We start from the raw sequence: 26,284 nt of genomic DNA, 5'->3' as shown, positions 1-26,284 counted from the left end.
TGTATCGTAAAGTGATAACATTTTAAATTATTGTAAAGAATAAATTATTATATAAATTTTATTTGAAAATTTTGTTTATATTAGAATTTAGATTATAAAAAATTAAATAAACTAAAAAATATAAATTCATAATTTAAAAATATGTAACAGTAAAACATAAACCACAAATTGTTATCACATATTAAATTTTAATTCAATAATTAATTATATTTTATTTATTTATTTTATAACTTTCAACTAGTTAATTAACTGGTTTTATCAACCATTTTAACTTAAGTTCTCAACTCGTTTTTTAGTATTTTAACCTCTTATTTATTATGTTAGTATTTTAGCATACTTTTTTTATTATTTTCAATATGATTAAATATAATGATATGAACAGGTTTTTATGCATAGCATGAATATTTTTCAGAGCAGGTATAATATACATGAAATCTAATAATATATAATTTTATTATTCACGACGAATTTACATATTTTTACAATACATATTTTTAAACAATGATATCATTACTCTTCGTAAAATAAATATTGTCTTTAATTATACATGAATAGATAAAAGAGATACGATTTAAATTAAAATAAAAGTAGACTAAGACTGCAAAAGTTCAAATTGATTTTATCCTAAAAATATATCACTAAATTTAAATTGAGTCTGGCATCAGTTTGAGAAAAATACTAAACAAAATATTTAATGTCAGAAAGCTATATAATTTGGTAAAAATAAGTTCCCTAATAACACTTTTATTCAATATTAAGTCATCAATTCTACAAAACACTACCATAAATAATCACATTGTAGTACCAGTGTGTTTTTACTCTCAACATTTAAAGGATAATATTTGTAATATCATTTATTAATTTATTAATGAGTAAACTAGATACATGAAATGTGTATATTCATTATATATTGTTATAAATTAATGAATAAATAATAATGTTATTTTAAATCTTTTAAAAAAATAATCATAATTTCATAAGTGGTCCTAGTAACTTTAAGCAGCTTAGGAAAACGATATTTCATAATAAATTTAAACATAAGAAAAATAATGTATAATTATTGTACCTTATTTGGATTTAAAAAAGTAGAAGCTTATAAAAATGAATAGAAGATAGGTGGAGAAAAGATTTACGCATAACCTAACATTTATATACGCGGTGTTGGCATTGCTAGATTTATTAATAAGGGAGTGAAAGAAAGAGAGAAAGAAAGAAAGAAACAGTTAAATTAAAATAATAAAAAAAGAAAAAAAAGAAGAAGAGAAGGTAGCTTGTGAAAACGACAAAGGAGATTGAGGAATGAAGAGAAAGGAGTCTCTGTCTTGTCCCCTACAGCATCGGCGTTGTAAGAGATCCCATTCCAAATACCAATTCCAAATTTCCAATCTCAATTCTCAGTTTCACAACTCAAATCAAAAACCAAAACAAAAGGGTACACACTAATTCACTGGATTCAAGCTGGTTTTCCTTCATCTTCTTCTTCTTCATTCATTAGATCCCATCCTACCCCAATTTTCTAATGTTTTTTTTCTCACTCTCCCACGTGCACTTTCTTCTATCCCGCTCTAAATAATTCTTCATTCCCACCCATCTCTCTCTCTCTCTTTCTCTCTCTCTCTCTCTCTCTCTACATATATTACACATTATTGTATGTGTGTGTGTGGAAAAAGAACCGTTTTTTTCAGTGAAAGAGACGACCTTTATATAACCCTTTTGATCAGAGTGTAAAATGGTGTTGTGATTCTACAAGGGTCTTGCATGCCCCCTTTGAGTTTCAAGTTTCAAGGTTGAACCCCCTTTCTTCCATTCGTAACCATAATAACAGGTAGCATCTTTGGTTGAGTTGAGGGATTTGATTATGGAAAAGTATGAGGCTGTCAAGGATTTGGGAGCTGGGAATTTTGGGGTGGCCAGGCTCATGAGGAACAAGGAGACCAAGGAGCTTGTCGCCATGAAATACATCGAGCGTGGCCAAAAGGTTTCTTTCTTTCTTTCTTTTCAAAAAAAGTATAATTCAATTTTATATTTTGTTTTTCATTTCTTCAATCTTCAGATTTGTTATTTCTCTCACGTTTTGCATGTGAAATGATGATAAATGAAGGGCTTGTGAGGTTGGAGCTCTGATTTGTGAAAAGTGAAAAATCTAGGAAAGGTGTTACATGTTTTTTTTGGCCACAATTTCATCACGCGTGATTGAAAGAAATGTTGGAGGGGATGGAAAATACAATTATTAAATATTTTGTTTTTAAATGAGGAGTAGCTGTTTCCCGGAGATAGTTGATTGTGATTACTGATTATAATTATGAACTGATCTTTCTTTCACTAAATCTGAGTTGGCAAATCCAAAGCATGGCTTGTATTCATTCTTCTGTAAAACCAAGAGGACTAGATGGAGAGGCTCATATCCTTTTATTTGTTTGTTGTTTTTATTTTTTATATATGTTATTGAAAGCTATTGTGTTGGCTTCTAAAAGTTTTATTCACCCCTCCTGCAATTCCAGATTGACGAGAATGTGGCAAGAGAGATTATCAACCACAGATCCCTTCGGCATCCCAATATAATTCGCTTCAAGGAGGCAAGGATTTTAGCTGTTAACATGTTGGATTACTTGTTATTGAGTACTTTATTTAATAAAATTATTTTCTCATTTAAATCGCATTTTGGTTTTGTAGGTGGTTTTGACCCCCACTCATTTAGCCATAGTGATGGAGTATGCAGCTGGAGGAGAGCTCTTTGAGAGGATATGCAATGCTGGCAGGTTCAGTGAAGATGAGGTTGATATCTTCCTCTTGGGATTTCCTTCACACCCTCTGTGCCTTTACTTGTATCCATGTCTCATTTATTTTCCCCTTTGATTGTGCAGGCTAGATACTTCTTTCAGCAGCTTATTTCTGGTGTGCACTACTGTCATGCCATGGTATAAGAATTCTCAAGTTCTTGAAATATTATTGAACTTTCTGCACTCAGAAATATACAAAGTGAGAACCTATGATTTTACTCCTTTTTTTTCAGCAAATTTGCCACAGAGATTTGAAGTTAGAAAACACACTTTTAGATGGAAGCCCTGCACCCCGCTTGAAAATTTGTGACTTTGGCTATTCCAAGGTATTAGAATAATTAAGTTTCAAAGTTCTAATAATATGCACGTTAGCCTTCATAAATCTGAACGTTTCTGATTTTTGGTTTAGTCATCTCTGCTTCATTCACGACCCAAATCAACTGTTGGAACTCCAGCTTATATAGCACCAGAGGTTCTTTCCAGGAGGGAGTATGATGGCAAGGTATGTACTCTACAGTCTACAAATAATTGGTTCTTAATAGTTCCCTACATCTTTGTATATGTGTCTGTGTTGTAGGATGTTAACTTCATCTTTCTGCCTGCTGCATACCAGTCATTGGTTTTATTTGAATAGGGAGAGGGGAGATTTTTTTTTTCATTTCCTCTTACACCTTGCATGTCCCTTATTTTGTAGCTTTGTTCCTTTGACCATGCTACCTGGAAAAGTCTTTATATATGTATCTATTATAACCAATATATTAATGAATCTATTTAATGTTCTATTCTAAAAATTGTTTTAGTTGGCTGATGTATGGTCATGTGGCGTGACTCTTTATGTCATGCTGGTTGGAGCTTATCCTTTTGAGGATCAGGATGACCCTAGGAATTTCAGGAAAACAATTCAGGTATTATACCATCACTTTTAATACTGATTCTGATACTCTTTCATGTTATATTTTCATTGTCTTACCCATATTTCCTGTCCTCGCCTGCAGCGAATAATGGCTGTTCAATACAAAATCCCTGATTATGTTCACATATCTCAAGACTGCAGACACCTCCTTTCTCGTATATTTGTAGCAAATCCATTAAGGGTATGTTATAATTTTCAAGTAACTTACGTTTTCTTCCTACATTTCAACTTGGACAAACTATCGTGTGTGTTTATATCATATATGTATCCTTCGTATCTCTATTACATTCCTGAATTATACTTATGTTATTTTGTTGACTCTGTAACCCTTGCGGATCATTATGTCTATTAGAAATAATCAAGCTGGTGAAATAAACCCTGTTGACTGAAAGCTATACCTATTGGGAAGTTCTACACCCAACCCCTATTCTTTAATCATCATCTGCTACCCTCTTGTTTAGTTGATTGGTAAAGATCAAAATTTTCCATTTGTTAAACTAGAACAACTTGATTTTGGTGTTTTTTTCTCTCCTCTGCACTGTTTTCCATATTGTCTTGCTTAGGTTTATGTCAGAGGTCAGGGACAATGCAAAATTGAGACTTATACAATTTGAACAGAAATCTTATCATATTTTATGAAGAACTAATGGCATTTTCTTTTCGAAATTTTGGTGCCATGTACTAATACAATTCCAGAGAGTGACTTTGCTGGCTATGGGTTGTAAAAGTTTAAGATGATGTTTAGAATTTACCTATATTCCACTCAGTCCTTATTAATTAAATTATTTGTATGGTTTTTACATCTAGATATTGAATCCCTATTCTTTACTAAGTTAATGTTGTCTTCACTTCATTCACCAGTTTTGATATGCTTTTGAATGTACAATTGACTAAATTTGATATAAGGAGTCAATATCTAGTTTACATCAAGCTAACTGCAACACCTGGTTCACTCTATTGTTTGCAGAGAATCTCCCTCAAGGAAATTAAGAACCACCCATGGTTTTTAAAGAATCTTCCAAGAGAGCTAACTGAATCAGCTCAAGCTGTCTATTACCAGAGAGGCAACCCAAGCTTTTCTGTTCAAAGTGTGGAGGAGATAATGAAAATTGTGGGAGAAGCAAGGGACCCTCCTCCAGTATCCAGGCCTGTGAAAGGTTTTGGCTGGGAAGGCGAAGAAGACGAAGGGGAAGAAGACGAAGGGGAAGAAGATGTGGAGGAAGAGGAGGATGAAGAAGATGAGTATGACAAGAGGGTCAAAGAAGTTCATGCAAGTGGAGAATTTCAGATCAGTTAAGCAGTACAATTCTTGTGTTCTTGGTTAAAGTATTATTTTTTTTATGCTAGAAGTCACCTATTTTTATGTGTACTATAATTTATAATAACTACTATAAACCAGCGAGGCAGTCTAACTTGTTGCACTGTCCATGTAATGTATTAGTATTACCTGTATCACCTTGGAAGCCGTGTATGAGAACAGTAGTTGTCTGATAACTTTCAAATTACTCATCCATTTATAACCCAGCTAGTTAAATTTAAAATGCTTTTATATTGCAGCAAACAATGACCTCAACCATCTTTTGTGCCTTAAGTTCTTATACTCGGTTTTGGCTTACTTTGAGAGTCTTATATCACAGAAAGTGGATGAACTGGCTCAAGTCAGAAAATGATTTTAACCATCTACTCATAGTAGATGGTCAAAACAGTTTTTTCAAAATAATTACCATTGGACTAAACTTTACAATGTCATTAATAAAGCTTTCAGTTAAATCTCAGTCACCTTTCAAGAATTCTTAATACTTTAAAATTTTCCAAACAATATAAGGGCTGTAACAAAAATGTTTCCCTCCTCACCTGGGTCCTTTCTGAGGTGCGCTAGGTGTTGATTCTGAACTTTGAAGGAGATGGCATAAATATCTGCTGAGATATTTCAACATCCCAATTATTGAGTGAACCAACATAGTGATAACACATGAGAAAGTAGCGTGCTTAGTAGTTTATGTAAGACTTTATTGTGCACGTTAAGGATTGTGTAAGATTGTGATGTGATGATAACATTATAAGACATCCAAAAATGTTAATTAAGAGATAATCCTAACAAAAGTTGTCTCCTTTATAAGGGTTGAATATGCTTTGGCCATTGACATGAATGTATAAACAAGTGTGAAGATTATTGTGATTTCCATTAACATTGATCATGGCTTAGACTGACTCTTATCTAGAGTCTGAGCTGACTGGGCTCAATCTAGGTTTAAATTGGATTTGAGTCTAAATTGACTATGACTATATTCGACTTAGGCCAACTCAACTCTATTTGTGTCTAAATATGCTCAACTTGATCTGAGTCTGACCTAATGCTATCTTACTTGGATTTGACTCAACCTATCATTTCATAATTTGAAACAATCGAGACATATCTTGATTTTTAATTTTTAAAATCCAAAATATTATCCAATCTATCTAATTAAAATCTAGTTAAATAGATTGGATTTAAAATTCAAAAATATAGATTTAGATTTGAGATAAATCTATTTACAGGAATACGAATTTGAATAATTATAGATTGAGTTTGATAATTTTGATTTTTTCGTCACCCTTACTAAAATCTTATTAGTAAACCTTTTCATGTGACATGGCATGATGAATAGTGGGGGAGGTAACAAAACCCTATACTTTTCATTATAAAACCAATAAACCTGAAAAAGATGGATTATTTTGTGAAAGAATTTTTGGGCCTATCAAAAGTGGGATTTGTGCTTGTGGAAATTATCGAGTAATCAGAGATAAAAAGGACGATCCAAAATTTTGTGAACAATGCGGAGTAGAATTTATAGATTCTCGAATACGTAGATATCAAATGGGCTATATAAAACTGGCATGTCTAATGGTATTTGAAACGTCTTCCTAGTTATATTGCAAATCTTTTAGATAAACCTCTAAAAGAATTAGAAAGTCTAGTATATGGCGATGTGTGATTTGATCAAAATTTTTATTGTACAGATTCCAAATAAGAAACTGTCATTTCAGTTAATTGGGATGCCCTGAATCTGACATGTCTCTTGGGCTGAATAACATGAAACTCAGAATTATGGATGTATTGAATACTCCCTAATAAAAAGGGAATTGGTCTAGGGTCAATTCAGTAACAAAAAAAAGATGAAATTAGAAATAGAAATTTCTAACTCTACCCACCTCGTGAAAAAAAATCAATCTTTTGTCTTGTAGAATTAGCTATTCCATCCATCTTTTTTTTATAAAGAACTGAAATAATGTTCCAAATAAGTCAATATATCGTGGTTGCTAAAGTCTATATATCGCTTATAGGCTTAAGGACAGCCTGACATAACTATCGAGGCGGCGTTTGGACCTAAAAGATCGAATGCAATGATACATAGACAAATAAATCTCTTATGAATTTGGGAATACTCCTTTATTTAATTTTCTTTTTTTTTCATTAATAAATTGAAGGAGATTCCGCATTCGAAGGGGGGTAGACTACTCAAGAATCTTACTTTTCGGTCTTCAAAGAGAATTGGATAAATAATTAAGAAAATCAATAAGAAAAAAAGAATCCGTCACTGAAATGTTAATTGGTATTTATTGAGAACTTGAGTCAAGAGTAAACCTTTTTTTTTAGATTAGAGTTTTTTTTTTTAGAATTTGAAAATGAAAAACCTTTCCTTTTTTTATTTTGTATAAATACTTGAGCCGGATGAGAGGAAACCTTCACGTCCGATTTTCAAAGGGGGAGATCTTATTGGATTGGATCCTATCTAAATTTTTCGTTTGCTAGACCCGTAGTTAAAAAACCCACTTTCTTACGATTACGAGGTTCATTCGAATATGAAATCCAATCTTGGAAACACAGCATACCACTTTTTTTTACTACCCGAGGTTTTGATATATTTCGAAATCGAGAAATTTCAAGCGGAGCTGTTGCTATCCGAGAACAATTAGCCGATCTGGATTTGAGAATTATTATGGATTATTCGTTGATAGAATGGAAAGAATTAGGGAAAGAGGGATCCCCGGACAATGAAAACGAATGGGAAGATCGAAAAGTTGGAAGAAGAAAGAATTTTTTGGTTCGACGTATAGAATTAGCTAAGCATTTTATCCGAACAAATATAGAACCAGAATGGATGGTTTTATGTCTCTTACCAGTTCTTCCTCCCGAATTGAGACCGATTATTCAAGTAGATGGGGGTAAATTAATGAGCTCGGATATTAATGAATTATATAGAAGAGTTATCTATCGGAATAATACTCTTATCGATCTATTAACAACAAGTAGATCTACTCCAGGAGAATTAGTAATATGTCAGGAGAAATTGGTACAAGAAGCCGTGGATACACTTCTTGATAATGGAATCCGCGGACAGCCGATGAGGGACGGTCATAATAAGGTTTACAAATCATTTTCTGATATAATCGAGGGCAAAGAGGGAAGATTTCGCGAGACCCTACTTGGGAAACGAGTTGATTATTCGGGTCGTTCTGTCATTATCGTAGGTCCATCACTTTCATTACATAGATGTGGATTGCCCGGCGAAATAGCAATAGAACTTTTCCAGACATTTCTAATTCGTGGTCTAATTCGAAAACATTTTGCTTCGAACATAGGAATTGCTAAGAGTAAAATTCGGCAAAAAGAACCGATTGTATGGGAAATACTTCAAGAAGTTATGCAGGGACATCCCGTATTGCTAAATAGAGCACCTACTCTGCATAGATTAGGTATACAGGCATTCCAACCCATTTTAGTAGAGGGGCGTGCTATTTGTTTGCATCCATTAGTTTGTAAGGGATTCAATGCAGACTTTGATGGCGATCAAATGGCTGTTCATGTGCCTTTATCTTTAGAAGCTCAAGCAGAAGCTCGTTTACTTATGTTTTCTCATACGAACCTCTTGTCTCCAGCTATCGCGGATCCAATTTCCGTACCAACTCAAGATATGCTTATTGGACTTTACATATTAACGAGTGGGAATCGTCGAGGTATTTATTCAAATAGGTATAATCCACGGAATTGCAGAAATTTGAAAAATGAAAGAATTCCAAATAATAACTATAAGTATACGAAAAAAAAAGAACCTTTTTTTTGTAATTCCTATGATGCAATTGGAGCTTATCAACAGAAAAGAATAACCTTCGATAGTCCTTTGTGGCTCCGGTGGCGACTAGATCTACGCATTATTTCGTCAAGAGAAGTTCCTATCGAAGTTCACTATGAATCTTTAGGTACCTATCATGAAATTTATGGGCATTATCTAGTAGTAAGAAGTATAAAAAAACAAATGCGTTCTATATACATTCGAACCAATGTAGGTCATATTTCTTTTTATCGAGAAATCGAAGAAGCTGTACAAGGTTTTTGCCGGGCCTATTCATATGATATCTAATCATAGAGACGGTTGTATCTAAGATAAACAAATTGATGATACCGGTGTAAATTCAGGTCTTCATGATTTTACAAGGAGCCTAGTTTTTAACTTTTTCAATTTATACACAAATTAAGATAAAGAAAAGGCAGTTTTTCAATCATTGACTCAAACCCATTGTTGAACTGAATCAATCCCACTGAGTGGAATAGGGAGGTACTTATGGCAGAACGGACCAATCTAATGTTTCACAATAAAGTGATAGGTGGAACTGCCATTAAACGACTTATTAGCAGATTAATAGATCACTTCGGAATGGCATATACATCACATATCCTGGATCAAGTCAAGACTCTGGGATTCCGCCAAGCTACGGCTACATCCATTTCATTAGGAATTGATGACCTTTTAACAATACCTTCTAAAGGATGGCTAGTCCGAGATGCTGAACACCAAAATTTGATTTTGGAAAAACAGCATCATTATGGAAATGTACATGCGGTAGAAAAATTACGCCAATCCATTGAGATATGGTATGCTACGAGTGAATATTTTCGACAAGAAATGAATCCTAATTTTAGAATGACCGATCCTTTTAATCCAGTCCATATAATGTCCTTTTCGGGAGCTAGAGGAAATGCATCTCAAGTACACCAATTAGTAGGTATGAGAGGATTAATGTCGGATCCACAAGGACAAATGATTGATTTACCTATTCAAAGCAATTTACGCGAAGGGCTCTCTTTAACAGAATATATAATTTCTTGCTATGGAGCTCGTAAAGGGGTTGTAGATACTGCTGTACGAACATCAGATGCTGGATATCTTACACGTAGACTTGTTGAAGTGGTTCAACATATTGTTATACGTCGAACAGATTGTGGTACCATTCGAGGAATTTCAGTGAATACCCAGAATGAAATGATGCCGGAAAGTACTTGGACACAAACATTAATTGGTCGTGTATTAGCAGACGATATATACAGAGGTTCACGATGCATTGCCGTTAGAAATCAAGATATTGGAATTGGACTTTTCAATCAATTTAAAACCTTTCAAACACAACCAATATCTATACGAACTCCTTTTACCTGTAGGAATACATCTTGGATCTGTCGATTGTGTTATGGCCAAAGTCCTACTCAAGGTCACTTGGTGGAATTAGGAGAAGCTGTGGGTATTATTGCGGGCCAATCCATTGGAGAACCGGGCACTCAATTAACATTAAGAACTTTTCATACTGGCGGAGTATTCACAGGGGGTACTGCAGAACAGGTGCGAGCACCTTATAATGGAAAAATTAAATTCAATGAGGATTTGGTTCATCCTACACGTACACGTCACGGACATCCTGCCTTTCTATGTTATATAGACTTGTATGTTAGTATTGAAAATGGTGACATTATACATAATGTGACTATTCCACCAAAAAGTTTTCTATTAGTTCAAAATAATCAATATGTAAAATCAGAACAAGTGATTGCCGAGATTTTGGCAGGAACATACACGTTTAATTTCAAAGAAAAAGTACGAAAACATGTTTATTCTGACTTAGAAGGAGAAATGCATTGGAGTACCAATGTGTATCATGCATCAGAATTTAAATATAGTAATGTCCATATCTTACCAAAAACAAGTCATTTATGGATTTTATCAGGAAAATCAGACAGGTCCGGTTCAGTCTCTTTTTCAACCCGAAAAGATCAAGATCAATTGAACATTCATTCTCTTTCTACAGGAGAAAGAGATATTTGTAACCATTTAGCAAGTAATAATAAAATCAGACATAAATTGTTTCATTTCAATCCTTCTGAGAAAAAAGAAAGAAGGATTTCAGATTATTCAATAATTAATCAAATCATATGTATAGATCATTGTCATTTTACACATCCTGCTATTTTTCATGATACTACGGATTTATTAGCAAAGAGGCGGAGAAATCGATTCATTATTCCATTTCAATTCCAATCGATTCAAGAACGAGACAAAGCACTAATGTTAGCTTCCAGTATCTCGATTGAAATACCAATCAACGGTCTTTTTCGTAGAAATAGTATTTTTGCTTATTTTGATGATCCTCAATACCGAACACAGAGCTCGGGAATTACTAAATATAGGACTATTGATATCAATTACATTTTAAAAAAAGAGGATTTTGTAATCGAGTATCCTGGAGTTAAAGAATTTAAGACAAAATACCAAATGAAAGTAGATCAATTTTTTTTCATTCCCGAAGAAGTGTATATTTTACCAGAATTTTCTTCCATAATGGTACGGAACAATAGTATCGTTGAAGTAGATACACCAATCACTGTAAATATAAGAAGTCAAGTAAGCGGGTTGGTCCGATTGGAGAAGAAAAAAAAAAAGATTCAATTAAAAATATTTTCCGGGAATATCTACTTTCCCGGAGAAATGGATAAGATATCCCGACACAGTGCCATGTTGATACCACCGAGAACGGTAAAAAAAAATTCAAAAGGATCAAAAAAAAAAATGAAAAATTGGATCTATGCCCAATGGATCACAATTACGAAAAAAAAGTATTTTGTTTTGGTTCGACCGGTAATTTTATATGAAATAGCAGATAGGATCAAATTAATCAAATTTTTTTCCCAAGATATGTTACAAGAAAGAGATAATCTGGAACTTCAAGTTATTAATTATATTCTTTCTGGAAATGGAAAATCAATTCGGGGAATTTCTAATACAAGTATTCAACTAGTTCGGACTTGTTTAGTCTTAAATTGGGATCAAGACAAAAAAGTTTCTTCTATCGAAAAAGGACATGCTTCTTTTGTTGAACTAAGTATAAATGGTTTGGTTAGATATTTTTTAAAAATTGCCTTAGTGAAATCCCATATTTCATATATAAGAAAAAGGAATGATCCGTCCGGTTCAAGATTTATCTTAGATAATGAGTCGGACTGGACCAACATCAATCCATTTTTTTCTATGAATTCGAGGGAAAAAGTTCAACAATCACTTAGTCAAAATCATGGAACTATTCATATGTTGTTGAATAGAAATGATAAATGCCGATCTTTGATAATTTTGTCATCATCGAATTGTTTTCAAATACGATCATTCCACGATGGAAAATATTACAAAGAAGAAATGAATCCAATTCAAAGAGATCCTCTGATTCCAATTAAGAATTCGTTAGGTCCTTTAGGAATAGCCCTTCAAGTTGCCAATTTGGATTTTTACCTTTTAATTACTCATAATCAGATCTCGATAAATAAAAATGGGCAACTTGACAAATTAAAAGAAACTTTTCAAGTATTCAAATATTATTTAATAGACGAAAACGAGAGAATTTATAAACCTGATATATCTAGTAACATCCTTTTAAATCCATTCTATTTGAATTGGCATTTTTTCCATCATAATTCTTGTGAAAAAAAAACGTTTCCAATAATAAGTCTTGGTCAATTTATTTGCGAAAATGTATGTATAGTTCAAATGAAAAATGCACCACACCTTAAATCGGGTCAAATTCTCACTGTTCAAATGGATTCTGTAGGAATAAGATCGGCTAACCCTTATTTGGCGACTCCTGGAACAACTGTTCATGGCCATTATGGAGAAATACTTTCTGAAGGAGATATATTAGTTACATTTATATATCAAAAATCGAGATCGGGTGATATAACACAAGGTCTTCCAAAAGTAGAACAGGTATTAGAAGTTCGTTCGATTGATTCAATATCAATAAACCTAGAAAAGAGAGTAGGTACTTGGAATGGGCGTATAACAAGAATTCTTGGCATTCCTTGGGGATTCTTCATTAGTGCTGAGCTAACTATAGCGCAAAGTCGTATTTCTTTGGTTAATCAAATTCAAAAAGTTTATCGATCCCAGGGAGTTCACATTCATAATAGACATATAGAAATTATTGTGCGTCAAATAACATCAAAAGTATTGGTTTCAGAAGATGGAATGTCTAATGTTTTTTTGCCCGGTGAACTAATTGGATTGTTGCGGGCCGAACGAGCTGGGCGTTCCTTAGAAGAGTCGATTTGCTACCGAGTTCTATTATTGGGGATAACAAAAACATCTTTAAATACTCAAAGTTTCATATCTGAAGCAAGTTTTCAAGAAACTGCTAGAGTTTTATCAAAAGCCGCTCTCCGGGGTCGCATAGATTGGTTGAAAGGTCTGAAAGAGAACGTTGTTTTAGGGGGAATGATGCCAGTTGGTACCGGATTCAAAAGAATAATATACCGTTCAAAGCAAAGGCAATATAACAAGATTACCTCGGAAACAAAAAAAAGAATTGATATGATATATCAAAGCAATCTAGGATTTAAGAATTCCTAAAATAATGATTCTTAAAGTCGTATTCATTTCCGGTCACTTTCTTTTGTATCTATTTTGTATAATAAAAGAAACATAATAAATAAAAGAATCATATTCAATGAAATAGAAAAAATGGCCCGATCTTTTTTTTATCAACGACCTATTTTCAGTAGAAGAGAAGGTTCCTTCGGAACACTTATTTATTTCTATTTAAATATACTGGGTCTCTTTGTTTCATTTCCAAAAATTGATCTAATTTCTATTTGGAAATGAAAGAAAAGTGTGGGGATAAATATAAATGACAAAAAGATATTGGAACATAATTTTGGAAGAGATGATGGAAGCTGGAGTTCATTTTGGCCACGGTACTAGAAAATGGAATCCTAAAATGTCACCTTATATATCTGCAAATCGTAAGGGTATTCATATTACAAATCTTATTAGAACTGCTCGGTTTTTATCAGAATCTTGTGATTTAGTTTTTCATGCCGCAAGTGGGGGAAAACAATTCTTAATTGTTGGTACAAAAAAAAAAGCAGCTGATTCAGTAGCGCGGGCTGCAATAAGAGCTCGGTGTCATTATGTTAATAAAAAATGGCTCGGCGGTATGTTAACCAATTGGTATACTACAAAAACACGACTTCAAAAGTTCAGGGACTTGAGAATGCAACAAAAGACGGGGAGATTCGATTGTTTTCCAAAAAAAGATGCCGCTATATTGAAGAGACATTTAGCTCAATTGGAAACATATCTTGGCGGCATTAAATATATGAAGGGGTTACCTGATATTGTAATAATCATCGATCAACAAGAAGAATATACGGCTCTTCGAGAATGTATCACTTTGGAAATTCCAACAATTTGTTTAATTGATACAAATAGTGACCCGGACCTCGCTGATATTTCAATTCCAGCTAATGATGATGCTATAGCCTCAATTCGATTCATTCTGAACAAATTAGTTTTTGCAATTTGTGAGGGTCGTTCTAGATCTATACGAAATTCTTGATTAATAATAAGATAAAAAATTATTGAAATTGCTTCGAGGGGTTCATAGATTTATGTAATCGCTTACTATACTAGTAAGAAATTGCACAAAAATGAAAAATAAAATAGAAAACAAACAAAAATTTTATGTAATTAGTATCGGTATTCAAAATCAAAAATGAAAGTAGACAAATCAAAAAGGAAAGGAGATGTTTGAATAAAAATAATTCCCTTTTTTCAAGTTCTTATTTTAGAGGACAGGACAATATGAATGTTTTATTATGCTCTATCAACACATTAAAAAGATTATACGATATATCTGCTGTGGAAGTAGGTCAACATTTCTATTGGCAAATAGGGGGTTTCCTAGTACATGCCCAAGTACTTATTACTTCTTGGGTTGTAATTGCTATCTTATTGGTTTCAGCCTTTCTAGTTATTCGAAATCTGCAAACCATTCCCGCTTTCGGTCAGAATTTCTTTGAATATGTTCTTGAATTCATTCGAGACGTGAGCAAAACTCAGATTGGAGAAGAATATGGTCCGTGGGTTCCTTTTATTGGAACTTTGTTTCTATTTATTTTTGTTTCTAATTGGTCAGGGGCTCTTTTCCCTTGGAAAATCATACAATTACCTCATGGGGAATTAGCTGCACCTACAAATGATATAAATACTACCGTTGCATTAGCTTTACTTACATCAGTTGCATATTTCTATGCGGGTCTTTCAAAAAAAGGATTAGCTTATTTTAGTAAATACATCCAACCAACTCCAATCCTTTTACCGATTAACATATTAGAAGATTTCACAAAACCCTTATCCCTTAGTTTTCGACTTTTCGGAAATATATTAGCTGATGAATTAGTAGTTGTTGTTCTTGTTTCTTTAGTACCTTTAGTAGTTCCTATACCTGTGATGTTCCTTGGATTATTTACAAGCGGTATTCAAGCTCTCATTTTTGCTACTTTAGCTGCGGCTTATATAGGTGAATCCATTGAAGGCCATCATTGACTAGTTTTCTAAAAAATAGTCTTTTTTGTTTAGCTTGCCACATATCTATTGTGGCTCAATAGAATCTACTAAGTAAACATCTATCTATCTATAGATATATAGATAGATATAGATAGATCTATTCGATTAGTATATATTAGTATATATTGGATATTCGAAAAAAAATTCATAGCTAGAAGTAGATTCTAGTTCGATTCACATTCAATTCAAGGATTGATCAAAAAAGAATTAAAAACATTTAGATCACCCAAATTCCAATATTTATTTGAAACATGAATGAAATCTAACGAATTTCTTTAGCTTGATTGTATCCATATGGGATAAGATAATAAGAAAAGAGGGGAGGGGGCTGAAAAAAAAACATGATAAAAAAAAAGTAGAAGTGAGGGGGTGAAGCTGGGTGTATAGAGTCTGATCACTATAAGAGAAATTTTTCTTTGTTTTTGAGGTTTCAAAGAAAGAATGAATTTCAAATTCGATTGAATATAAAACACAAAGAAAATGAGTTTACAGCATAGAAGAAACCTATGTATATGTGATATGATATTCTAGATGAACTAGTTTTATATGAACTAACCTTATATCTGAAATAACTAATCTTTTCTATCTAAAAAGACCTCGCTATTACTGTAAATTTCTATAGGGATAGAAAAGCAAAGCCCTTGCATTTCCGCTCGAATTGTGAATTGAAAATGAAATGACTAAATCCATTTTCTAAAAAAAACGAAGAATTCAAAGAATGATTCCTTAAGGTAAGAGAAGAACAAAAATTATACAGATTCACCCCAAAAACTACGTAATTCGCGACGAAAAAAGAAATCTCGAAATAATTTGTTCAATAACTATTATCTTCAATTTGTAATTCTTATTATTCAATTCTTCATTACTTTAACTGAAAAAGTCTTGGTAATTGAAAAATGAAGTCAGAATTTATTGGTTGATTATATCATTAACTATTTCTTTCTTTTATATTTAGGTTACGAGGAAATTCTCATGAATCCAATTATTTCTGCCGCTTCTGTTATTGCTGCTGGATTGGCCGTAGGACTTGCTTCTATTGGACCTGGGGTTGGTCAAGGCACTGCCGCAGGGCAAGCTGTAGAGGGGATTGCACGACAACCAGAGGCAGAGGGAAAAATACGGGGTACTTTATTACTTAGTCTGGCTTTTATGGAAGCTTTAACAATTTACGGGCTGGTTGTAGCATTAGCACTTTTATTTGCTAATCCTTTTGTTTAATCCTAAAAAGATAGAAATACATATGTGTACTTCCTTTTTCGAATTATATGAATATTTCACTCCTACAATTCTTTATCCGTTCGGATAAGAACACAGGGGAAGGACTAATGGAAAGGTATTCACATACTTATTCGCCCTATTTCTTCTTTTATTTTCAAATAATTTTTTTAAAGTGTTACAACTAGATAGATTTTGCAATTGAAAAAAGAACGAGTATCTAATTTTAAGAAGTATCATTCTTTTAGGGAATCTTTCAATTGATTGACCAATCCAAATTATATCAAATTCTAGAATTATATATTCAAATTAGATTATTATATATCTAATAGGAATCTTAGAAAGAGAATTAGTCTATTCATAAGAGGAGATGAGATCATATGAAAAATATAACCGATTCTTTCCTTTGTTTGGGCTCCTGGCCATCCGCCGGAAGTTTCGTGTTTAATACCGATATTTTAGCAACAAATCCAATAAATCTTAGTGTAGTGTTAGGTGTACTGGTTTTTTTTGGAAAGGGAGTGTGTGCGAGTTGTTTCTTTCAAAGAATAAATTGGATTCAACCAAACTGCACTTTTTAGTTTAGTTCTAATTAAGAAAATGTACAGAATCCCGCGAATTACTTCTGAATTCATTTTCTTTTTTGAATAATTTAAGAAAAAGCTTAAAGAACCATAGCATTTCGCGCTTCATTGGTAATCCACTTTGATTCTCTATTAACCAAAAATTTGGGACTATTACTATGGTTAAAAATAGTTTGAAGTCTAGACGCAGTGTAGTACTCTTTCTACCACTATGTTAATACAGAAAGGAAACGGTTTCAATAAAATTCTTAGATTTTTTTTCGATATAAAACACTCATGTCGATAAAATGTCTTGAATCCTATTTACGTCGAGAAATGAAAAACGGGTGAATTTAAACCTCCCCTTTGTACAATGCGTAATCGATGGATGACCTATGTATAAATTAAAAATAAGTCTTTGGATTTGAATAAAAAAACAACTTTGTTGACATATATTTGTTTGGTCAAAAGAGTCCTCCGAATATTCTGGTCTTATATTGATAATTGATTTCACTTTGAATATAGAAGAGAGGATAGGCTCATTACATAAAAAATTGGTAAATTTCCGATAAGTAATTGAGTTTGAGAGCCAAATGAATCGAAAGATTCATGTTTGGTTCGGGAAGAGATCATAGACATTTTTAAATGGATGGAAAGAGAGTCTACTTTCATTAAGTGATTTATTAGATAATCGAAAACAGAAAATATGGAGAACTATTCAAAACTCAGAAGAATTACAGGAAGAGGCCATTGAACAACTCGAAAAAGCCCAGGCCCGTTTAAGGAAAGTTGAAACCGAAGCAGATCGGTTTCGGGTGAATGGCTATTCTGAGATCAAACGAGAAAAATTGAATTTAATTCATTCAATTTATACAACTTTGGAACAATTAGAAAATTACAAAAACGAAGCCATTGATTTTGAACAACAAAGAGTGATTAATCAAGTCCGACAGCGGGTTTTACAACAAGCCTTACAGGGAGCTCTAGGAACTCTAAATAGTTGCTTGAACAACGAGTTACATTTACGTACTGTTAGTGCTAATATTGGCATGTTTGGGACGATGAAAGAAAAAAATAACTGATTAGTCTTTCTATTATAAAATAGAGTATAGGCATCATTTTTTTCTTATCAAAAATAAACTTCAGATATTTTCATGGTAACCATTCGTGCAGATGAAATTAGTAAAATTATCCGTGAACGCATTGAGCAATATAATACCGAAGTCAAAATTGTAAATACAGGTACCGTACTTCAAGTAGGCGATGGTATTGCTCGTATTTATGGTCTTGATGAAGTAATGGCGGGTGAATTGGTGGAATTTGAAGAAGGTACTATAGGCATTGCTTTGAATTTGGAATCAAAAAATGTTGGTGTTGTATTAATGGGTGATGGTTTGATGATACAAGAAGGAAGTTCAGTAAAAGCAACAGGAAGAATTGCTCAGATACCTGTAAGTGAGGCTTATTTGAGTCGTGTTATAAATGCCCTGGCTAAACCAATTGACGGTCGAGGAGAAATTTTAGCTTCGGAATCTCGATTAATTGAATCTCCCGCTCCCGGTATTATTTCAAGACGTTCGGTATATGAGCCTCTCCAAACAGGACTTATTGCTATTGATTCGATGATCCCCATAGGACGGGGCCAGCGAGAATTAATTATTGGAGACAGACAAACAGGTAAAACAGCAGTAGCCACAGATACCATTCTCAATCAACAGGGACAAAATGTAATATGTGTTTATGTAGCTGTTGGTCAAAAAGCATCTTCTGTGGCTCAAGTGGTAACTACCTTACAAGAAAGAGGAGCAATGGAATACACTATTGTAGTAGCTGAAACAGCGGATTCTCCAGCTACATTACAATACCTCGCGCCTTATACAGGAGCAGCTCTGGCTGAATATTTTATGTACCGTGAACGTCACACTTTAATCATTTATGACGATCTCTCCAAACAAGCACAGGCTTATCGGCAAATGTCTCTTCTATTACGAAGACCACCAGGTCGCGAAGCTTATCCAGGGGATGTTTTTTATTTACATTCGCGTCTTTTGGAAAGAGCCGCTAAATTAAGTTCTCAGTTAGGCGAAGGAAGTATGACTGCTTTACCAATAGTTGAAACTCAATCGGGAGATGTTTCAGCTTATATTCCTACTAATGTAATTTCCATTACAGATGGCCAAATATTCTTATCGGCCGATCTATTCAATGCTGGAATAAGACCCGCTATTAATGTTGGTATTTCAGTTTCCAGAGTTGGATCGGCGGCTCAAATTAAAGCCATGAAACAAGTAGCTGGTAAATTAAAATTGGAATTAGCACAATTCGCAGAATTAGAAGCTTTTGCACAATTTGCTTCTGATCTAGATAAAGCTACTCAAAATCAATTAGCAAGAGGTCAACGATTGCGCGAGTTGCTTAAACAATCCCAATCAGCTCCTCTTACTGTGGAAGAACAGATAGTAACTATTTATACCGGAACGAATGGTTATCTTGATTCATTAGAAATTGGACAGGTAAGGAAATTTCTTGTTGAGTTACGTGCTTACTTAAAGACGAATAAACCTCAATTCAAAGAAATCATATCTTCTACTAATACATTGACTGGGGAAGCAGAAGCCCTTTTAAAGGACGCTATTAAGGAACAGATGGAACTCTTTTTATTCCAGGAACAAGTAGAAAAAAATTGATGAATCATTCAAGAATTTTGTAATTGAATTTTCCAATTTTGAGAATTAGTCTCTTTTTATTTCAATTTCATATTATATATATAATGAATTCCAATCAAAATGGAATAAATAAAATATAAGGACAAGGTAGAAATTGCATATCTATATGCAAACAACTTGCGTCCAATAGGATTTGAACCTATACCTAAGGTTTAGAAGACCTCTGTCCTATCCATTAGACAATGGACGCTTCTATTTTCTATTTTATATTGGATTCTTTAACCTTTTTAACTAAACCTTATTAACTAAAAAAGATTAAAGAATCAAATAGAAAGAGTTCTAGAAATTATATTATAGAATAAATCAAATATTTAGTTTAGAATAAAAGAAGAAAAAAATAGAATAAAAAATATAAATCAATTGAATAGAATGGAATATATATAACTAAAACTAAATGAAGAAATGAAAATAAAGACTTGACAAATTCTTTAATAATTCTAGATTAATTCTAGAAGAAAAAAGATAGATTGAAATAGAATAAAAAATAAGCGGGTAGCGGGAATCGAACCCGCATCGTTAGCTTGGAAGGCTAAGGGTTATAGTCGACGTTGATTCATCATTTTGATTTAACGTCTCTAATTCAAAACCGAACGTGAAACTTTTGTTTCATTCGGCTCCTTTACGGAAAAAATGAAGAGATGGACAATAAAAAAAAATTGACCCATAACATCTATGTCAGCCTTTTTTTTCTTTTTTATGAATAGGTTTAAAATATCTTGCTTTTTAGATGATCCCTCTAGAAGAGCAATATTCTAACAATCTATGTTTTTTTTCTAGTTACTTCGTTCTCTATTTCTATTTCAGAAAATCTTTAGGAAAGTAATAAAATTTCCATCGAGCTAAAAAAATGTCGATGTCTCTAGTAAACTAAAAGAATCGTTTAATAGCTATTTAGCTTCAATTTCTACTATGCAAAAAAATGGAAGATTTAGTTACGATTAGAAAGAAACTTTGTATATTTCTCTCCATAGATCCTTTAGTAATACTCAAAAAATTCGGATTCTAGATCCAATTCCAAAAACTTATGTTTCATAATTTTAGAACTCAATTTGTCAAATTAGATTTGATTCTTCTTGTATACAAATTACAATAATGTATATTATACCGCAAATCATTCATCGAGGGGTATAAAGGAGTCCCTTTAAGTAAAAAATAAAGTTTTTGATCGGAATATGAATCAAACGGGGGATCCCTTAACTTTTTAGGGGTCCATGAAACGAATCGCACTTTTACCACTAAACTATACCCGCTACAATATCATTATTGTATCTTTTGTCGAACAAAGCAATCAGACAAAATAAAGAAATAGAGGGGCATAATATTCTAATAATTCGAGTATTGACATGTTTCATTAGAGGATCTTCTAATGAAATTTGAAAAATGGGGTAAATTAAAAATTCAATTTTTTTATTTTGTTGAAGGTTATATATATACAATTTACATATACAATTTACATTATCAGAAAAAAGAGAGGGAGTCAGAAAATAGAACATTTTTAGATTATCTTATTTTGGTTTTATCTCATAGGAATCTATCCGTATCTCTTATTTCTTTTTGATTGTGTTTGAATTACAAATCTTTTTTTTTTCGAAGAAAAGCCATTCAAATAAAGAATTGCTCTTCGATATTCATGGGAATAAAATAAAAAGAGCCCGACTAGGTACTGGCCGGGCTCTTTGGCTGTAGAAAAAGAAAAAAAGAAAACTCCAAAATAGAAGAATATAGAATAATGAAAAAAAAAAAGAGAGATAAGATAAAAAATAAAAAAAAGCAAGTCTCTTTTTTTTTTTAAGCTCCCTTTTTGTTCGTCTTGTTTATGTGATATAACATAAACAAAGTAATTCTTTTTTTTTCAATTGGGGAGAGATGGCTGAGTGGACTATAGCGTCGGATTGCTAATCCGTTGTACAAATTATTGTACCGAGGGTTCGAATCCCTCTCTTTCCGTTGATATTTTGGTCTTTTTTTTTTTTGAACTTGTTTTTTTATTTACTAGTTAAAGATGTTAAAATAGAGAAAATCCAAATAAAAATATTTAAAAATCCCGCACAAGCAAAAGACAGAATCCACTTTTATCTTATTCTATTCTTCACGTCCTGGATTACGCCCTGGATCGTTAGATAGGAATCCGAAGATGAAAAGAGAAACGAAAAAAATCACTACCGTATAAACAAATAGTTTTAGAGTAAGCATTATGAAATCTCCAAGATAATTAAAAAACGACAAAGAAAGAGAATAGATTCTCTTATATTACAACACATTTTTTTCTTTTAATACTAAGATATTCAGTTTATATAAAATGAAGTTTTTTTAGGATATGAGGATATATATATTAGTTTCAAAAATGAATTAGTAGTAAGAGTCGATTATTTTATTACAAATAATAAATAATTCTTTTGACCAAAAATCCTTTTTTTCTGCAATTTAGGTAGTCTATTGGTGAGGGGCTCCAATCGAATAATCGGATTAGTATTTTTCCATTCAAAAAACGTAAATGATGAGAAGGTTCCTCTTTTTTACTAAATATCGAAAAATTTCAATATTGAAATCGAGAATTCACACTGTAAGACTTATCTGATCTTATAAATTGTTAAAATGTTCGAATTTTAGTTTTCTGATAAATTATTCATTTTTTTAAGACATTATTCAAATTAAGAATCTCATCGAAAACTTACAGCAGCTTGCCAAACAAAAGCTAAAAGAAAAAAGAGTAGCGGTATTACTGGCATAATATCCACAATTGGATTCAAGAAAGCGTAGGCTTCGGGCAATTTCTCCAAGAAAAAATTACTTGAATAAAGGACGGAGTGAATACAAATACAGACCAAACTAAAGATATTAAGCATAACAAACATTTTGTTCTTTAATAAAATAAAAGTTATTTTTGTTTTTTTTTTGAATTATAATTTTCATTTTTATTGCATTATATACATAATACAATAAAAATGAAAATAAAGAGTTATGAATCAAAGTAAACAAATGAATCAAATAAGATAAGAACCTCCAGAATCCTTCTTTTATTTGAACTGATCCAATTTCATAATATTTTTATTATGAAATCAAAAAAATCGAATAAATCCTACTTCCTTATATATAATATCTTAATTGAATTGTATGTAATGATCAATAAATTGAGTTTGATCCTATCTATCTATATCCATTTATAGATATAGATAGATATGTAGATACGCATATCAAATACTAGTGACAAATTTTTATATAGAAATTTTCCAACTGGAATTGACGAACAACCAATATAAATAATAGTCTTTATTAATGTAAAATGGGGCGTGGCCAAGCGGTAAGGCAACGGGTTTTGGTCCCGCTATTCGGAGGTTCGAATCCTTCCGTCCCAGAGCACATCTATTTATTGTGTATATCATATTTGAATACAGATTGTATCTCATAATTAAAAGGGACCCCCTTTTTTTTGAAAAAATGACAATTTTTCTACTTTACAAAAAAAATTTAGAGTAGAAAATAGATTCATAGAATATCAAGTTAAATTTCATTTATGTCTTTACTTTTAAAAAGGGTTTTCATTCTATATAAGAAAAAACAAAACGTAAAAAAAGGATAAATTTTTATGTAGCGAATGAATCAATGCTTATTCATGATTCGAGAATTCCATACTGGATCCAAGCTAAAGGAATGTTATAGTCAAACTTCGTTTGAAACAATGTGGTAAAAAACAACGTGCGGATTGAAAAGACATGATTCAATTAGGGGTGGATTCTGATATCCGCCATTTTTTCTAGTATTTGAGAAATGAACATGCTCTTGACTTGACATCATTTTAAATATTCCTGTTATTCTTTGATTTCCGTGAAAGGGGGGGGGCGCTTAACCTACAGGAACTGTTCAGCATATTTAAAAAAAGCCAGGTGTTTTTATGGAACTTAACTCGAATCAACAAACGAAATTCAATGAATGAAATCAAAAAGGGATGTGGATTACTTGTATATAGATTTACAAAACTCCCCGCTCTCTTGTTATATTCATACTTCATTTTTTTATTTCTTGTTGTTTATATAGAATCATAGAATGCAATTTGATATAGTCAGAAAATTCATGAAATTTTCATCAATCTTCAAAACAAAATGAAAAATTGTATAGAGAGAAAAGATAGAATATAGGAAAAAAAAAAAGAGTCACTAAATATAGTAATGGGGCTTAAAAAGAGATTACCCCCTATTAGGGTATTTTTTTATTGAATCTTTCTTATTCTTATTATTTTATTATCATTTCTTTTTAATACTTACCCGCTCTTTCTTTTTGTCAGTTACTAACGCTAGTTATTTGATTTAGATACTTTTTTTTGATAATAAATACATGAGATAGAATATTCAAAATGGAATATTTCTATTATTTTAATTTTCATCCAAGGACTATACATTACATTTATTATATTTTTATGTAAATACAGGAAAAAATTCTATGAAAAAATGGCGGTTCAATTCTATGTTACTTAATAGGGAGTTAGAATACGGGTGTGAATTCAAGGAGAGTCTTGGTCCTATTGAGAATACCAGTCTAAACGAAGAACCAAAAATTTTAAGTGATATACATAAAAAAATTAATAGGTGGGATGATAGTGATAATTCTAGTTATAACTCTTTGGATTATTTAGTAGGTGCCGATAACATACAGGATTTCCTATCTGATAAAACTTTTTTAGTTAGGGATAATAAGAGGAACAGTTATTCCATATATTTAGATATTGAAAAGAAAACTTTGGAGATTAACAACAATCATTCTTTTATAAGTGAACAAGAAAATTTTTTTTCTAGATATCTGAATACTGTTATTAAGAGTGATTACGATCATTACATGTATAATACTCCATTTAGTTGGAACAATAATATTCATAGTTGCATTGAGAGTTATTTTCATTCTCAAATCGGTATTGATAGTTGCATTTTTGGTGATATTGAAAAATACAATCAAAGTTCTTTTTATAGTTACTTTTTTGGTAAGGAAATAAGTAGTGAAAGTGAGAATTCTAGTTTTAGTTTCATAACTAGTACGAATGATACAAATGATAGTGATTCCACTTTGTGGATTGAATGCGAAAATTGTTATCAATTCAATTTGAAAAAATTGTTTCAATGGAAAATGAATGTTTGTGATTACTGTGGATATCTTTTTAAAATTGACAGTTCAGAGAGAATCGAATTTTCGATTGATTCGGGTACTTGGAATCCTATGGATGAAGACATGGTTTCTACGGATCCCATGAAATTTCATTCAAAAGAAGAACTTTATAAAGATCGTATTGATTCTTATCAAATAAAAACAGGATTAACTGAGGCTGTTCAAACAGGGACAGGTCAACTAAATGGCATTCCTGTAGCAATTGGTATTATGGATTTTAATTTTATGGGAGGTAGCATGGGATCCGTAGTAGGTGAAAAAATCACTCGTTTGGTAGAATATGCTACTAATCAACTTTTACCCCTTATTCTCGTATGTTCGTCCGGAGGAGCGCGTATGCAAGAAGGATGTTTGAGCTTGATGCAAATGGCTAAAATATCTTCTGCTTTATATTATTATCAAACAATTCAAAAATTATTATATGTATCGATACTTACATCTCCTACTACCGGTGGGGTGACGGCTAGTTTTGGCATGTTGGGGGATATCATTATTGCCGAACCAAAGACTTATATTGCATTTGCTGGTAAAAGAGTAATTGAACAAACATTGAGTAAGGCAATATCTAAAAATTCACAAGTAGCTGAATATTTATTACATAAGGGCTTTGTTGATTCAATCGTACCGCGTCATCTTTTAAAGGGAGTTGTTACTGAGTTATTTCAATTCCATAATTTCTTTTCTTTGGCTAAAAATGAAAGAAATTAAATTATGGAATTGAAATAAAAAATGAAAACATACAGGATCCAAGTAATAAAATAAAAGAATAAGAAAAAAATACTAAGAATAAGAAAAGGGTATATTATGATATATATCGGCTTAGCTATAATCACTAGAATTCCTATATACTAAGTATAAAGATATAGAAATTCTAGTAATTATAGACTGTCTTTTTTAATAAAAAGAAGAATCAAAATAGACAAAAAGAAAAATAGATAGATATAGTACAAATAGTAAATCGAGGTACCCTTTTTATGATAAACTTTCCTTCCATTTTTGTTCCTTTAGTGGGTCTAGTATTTCCGGCAATTGCAATGGCTTCTTTATTTCTTCATGTTCAAAAAAACAAGATTTTTTAGATACGGCGGTCAGTAGGGAAAAAGATTCTAGATATTTTTTTGAGAACTGGAAGCAATTTGATGAAGTCTCCCTAAAGATTTACATTTAAGTAGCGCCAGTTGATGAAAATGACTTTAGAAACAAGTCAAAAAGAAACAAAGAAAAACAAAGT

The 26,284-nt window shown here is 32.2% G+C and overlaps 2 protein-coding genes and 2 non-coding genes across 4 annotated transcripts; 3 read left to right on the top strand and 1 right to left on the bottom strand.

Moving 5' to 3' along the window:
• Window positions 1-1,161: 1,161 nt before the first annotated feature.
• Window positions 1,162-5,254, top strand: LOC150029193 (serine/threonine-protein kinase SRK2A). The gene is made up of 9 exons (XM_090299021.1): window positions 1,162-1,978; window positions 2,502-2,576; window positions 2,674-2,775; window positions 2,865-2,918; window positions 3,014-3,106; window positions 3,190-3,282; window positions 3,581-3,685; window positions 3,776-3,874; window positions 4,661-5,254. Exons 1-9 carry the CDS (start codon window positions 1,859-1,861, stop codon window positions 4,988-4,990), a joined length of 1,071 nt encoding a protein of 356 aa, XP_090155147.1. The 5' UTR covers window positions 1,162-1,858; the 3' UTR covers window positions 4,991-5,254.
• Window positions 5,255-16,990: 11,736 nt separating this feature from the next.
• LOC150029190 (ATP synthase subunit b, chloroplastic) lies at window positions 16,991-23,609 on the top strand. The gene is made up of 2 exons (XM_090299020.1): window positions 16,991-17,157; window positions 17,844-23,609. The coding sequence occupies exons 1-2, from the start codon at window positions 16,991-16,993 to the stop codon at window positions 18,253-18,255; spliced, it is 579 nt and encodes a 192-aa protein (XP_090155146.1). The 3' UTR covers window positions 18,256-23,609.
• On the bottom strand, window positions 20,018-20,089 carry TRNAR-UCU (transfer RNA arginine (anticodon UCU)). The gene has a single exon. It is a non-coding gene; the product is annotated as a tRNA-Arg (tRNA).
• On the top strand, window positions 21,760-21,846 carry TRNAS-GCU (transfer RNA serine (anticodon GCU)). Its single transcript has one exon. It is a non-coding gene; the product is annotated as a tRNA-Ser (tRNA).
• Window positions 23,610-26,284: the final 2,675 nt, after the last annotated feature.

Source organism: Phaseolus vulgaris, chromosome 2 (assembly GCF_051622355.1).
Source record: "Phaseolus vulgaris cultivar YP4 chromosome 2, ASM5162235v1, whole genome shotgun sequence".
NCBI lineage: Eukaryota > Viridiplantae > Streptophyta > Magnoliopsida > Fabales > Fabaceae > Phaseolus > Phaseolus vulgaris.
This window is presented reverse-complemented; position numbering and strand designations above follow the sequence as displayed.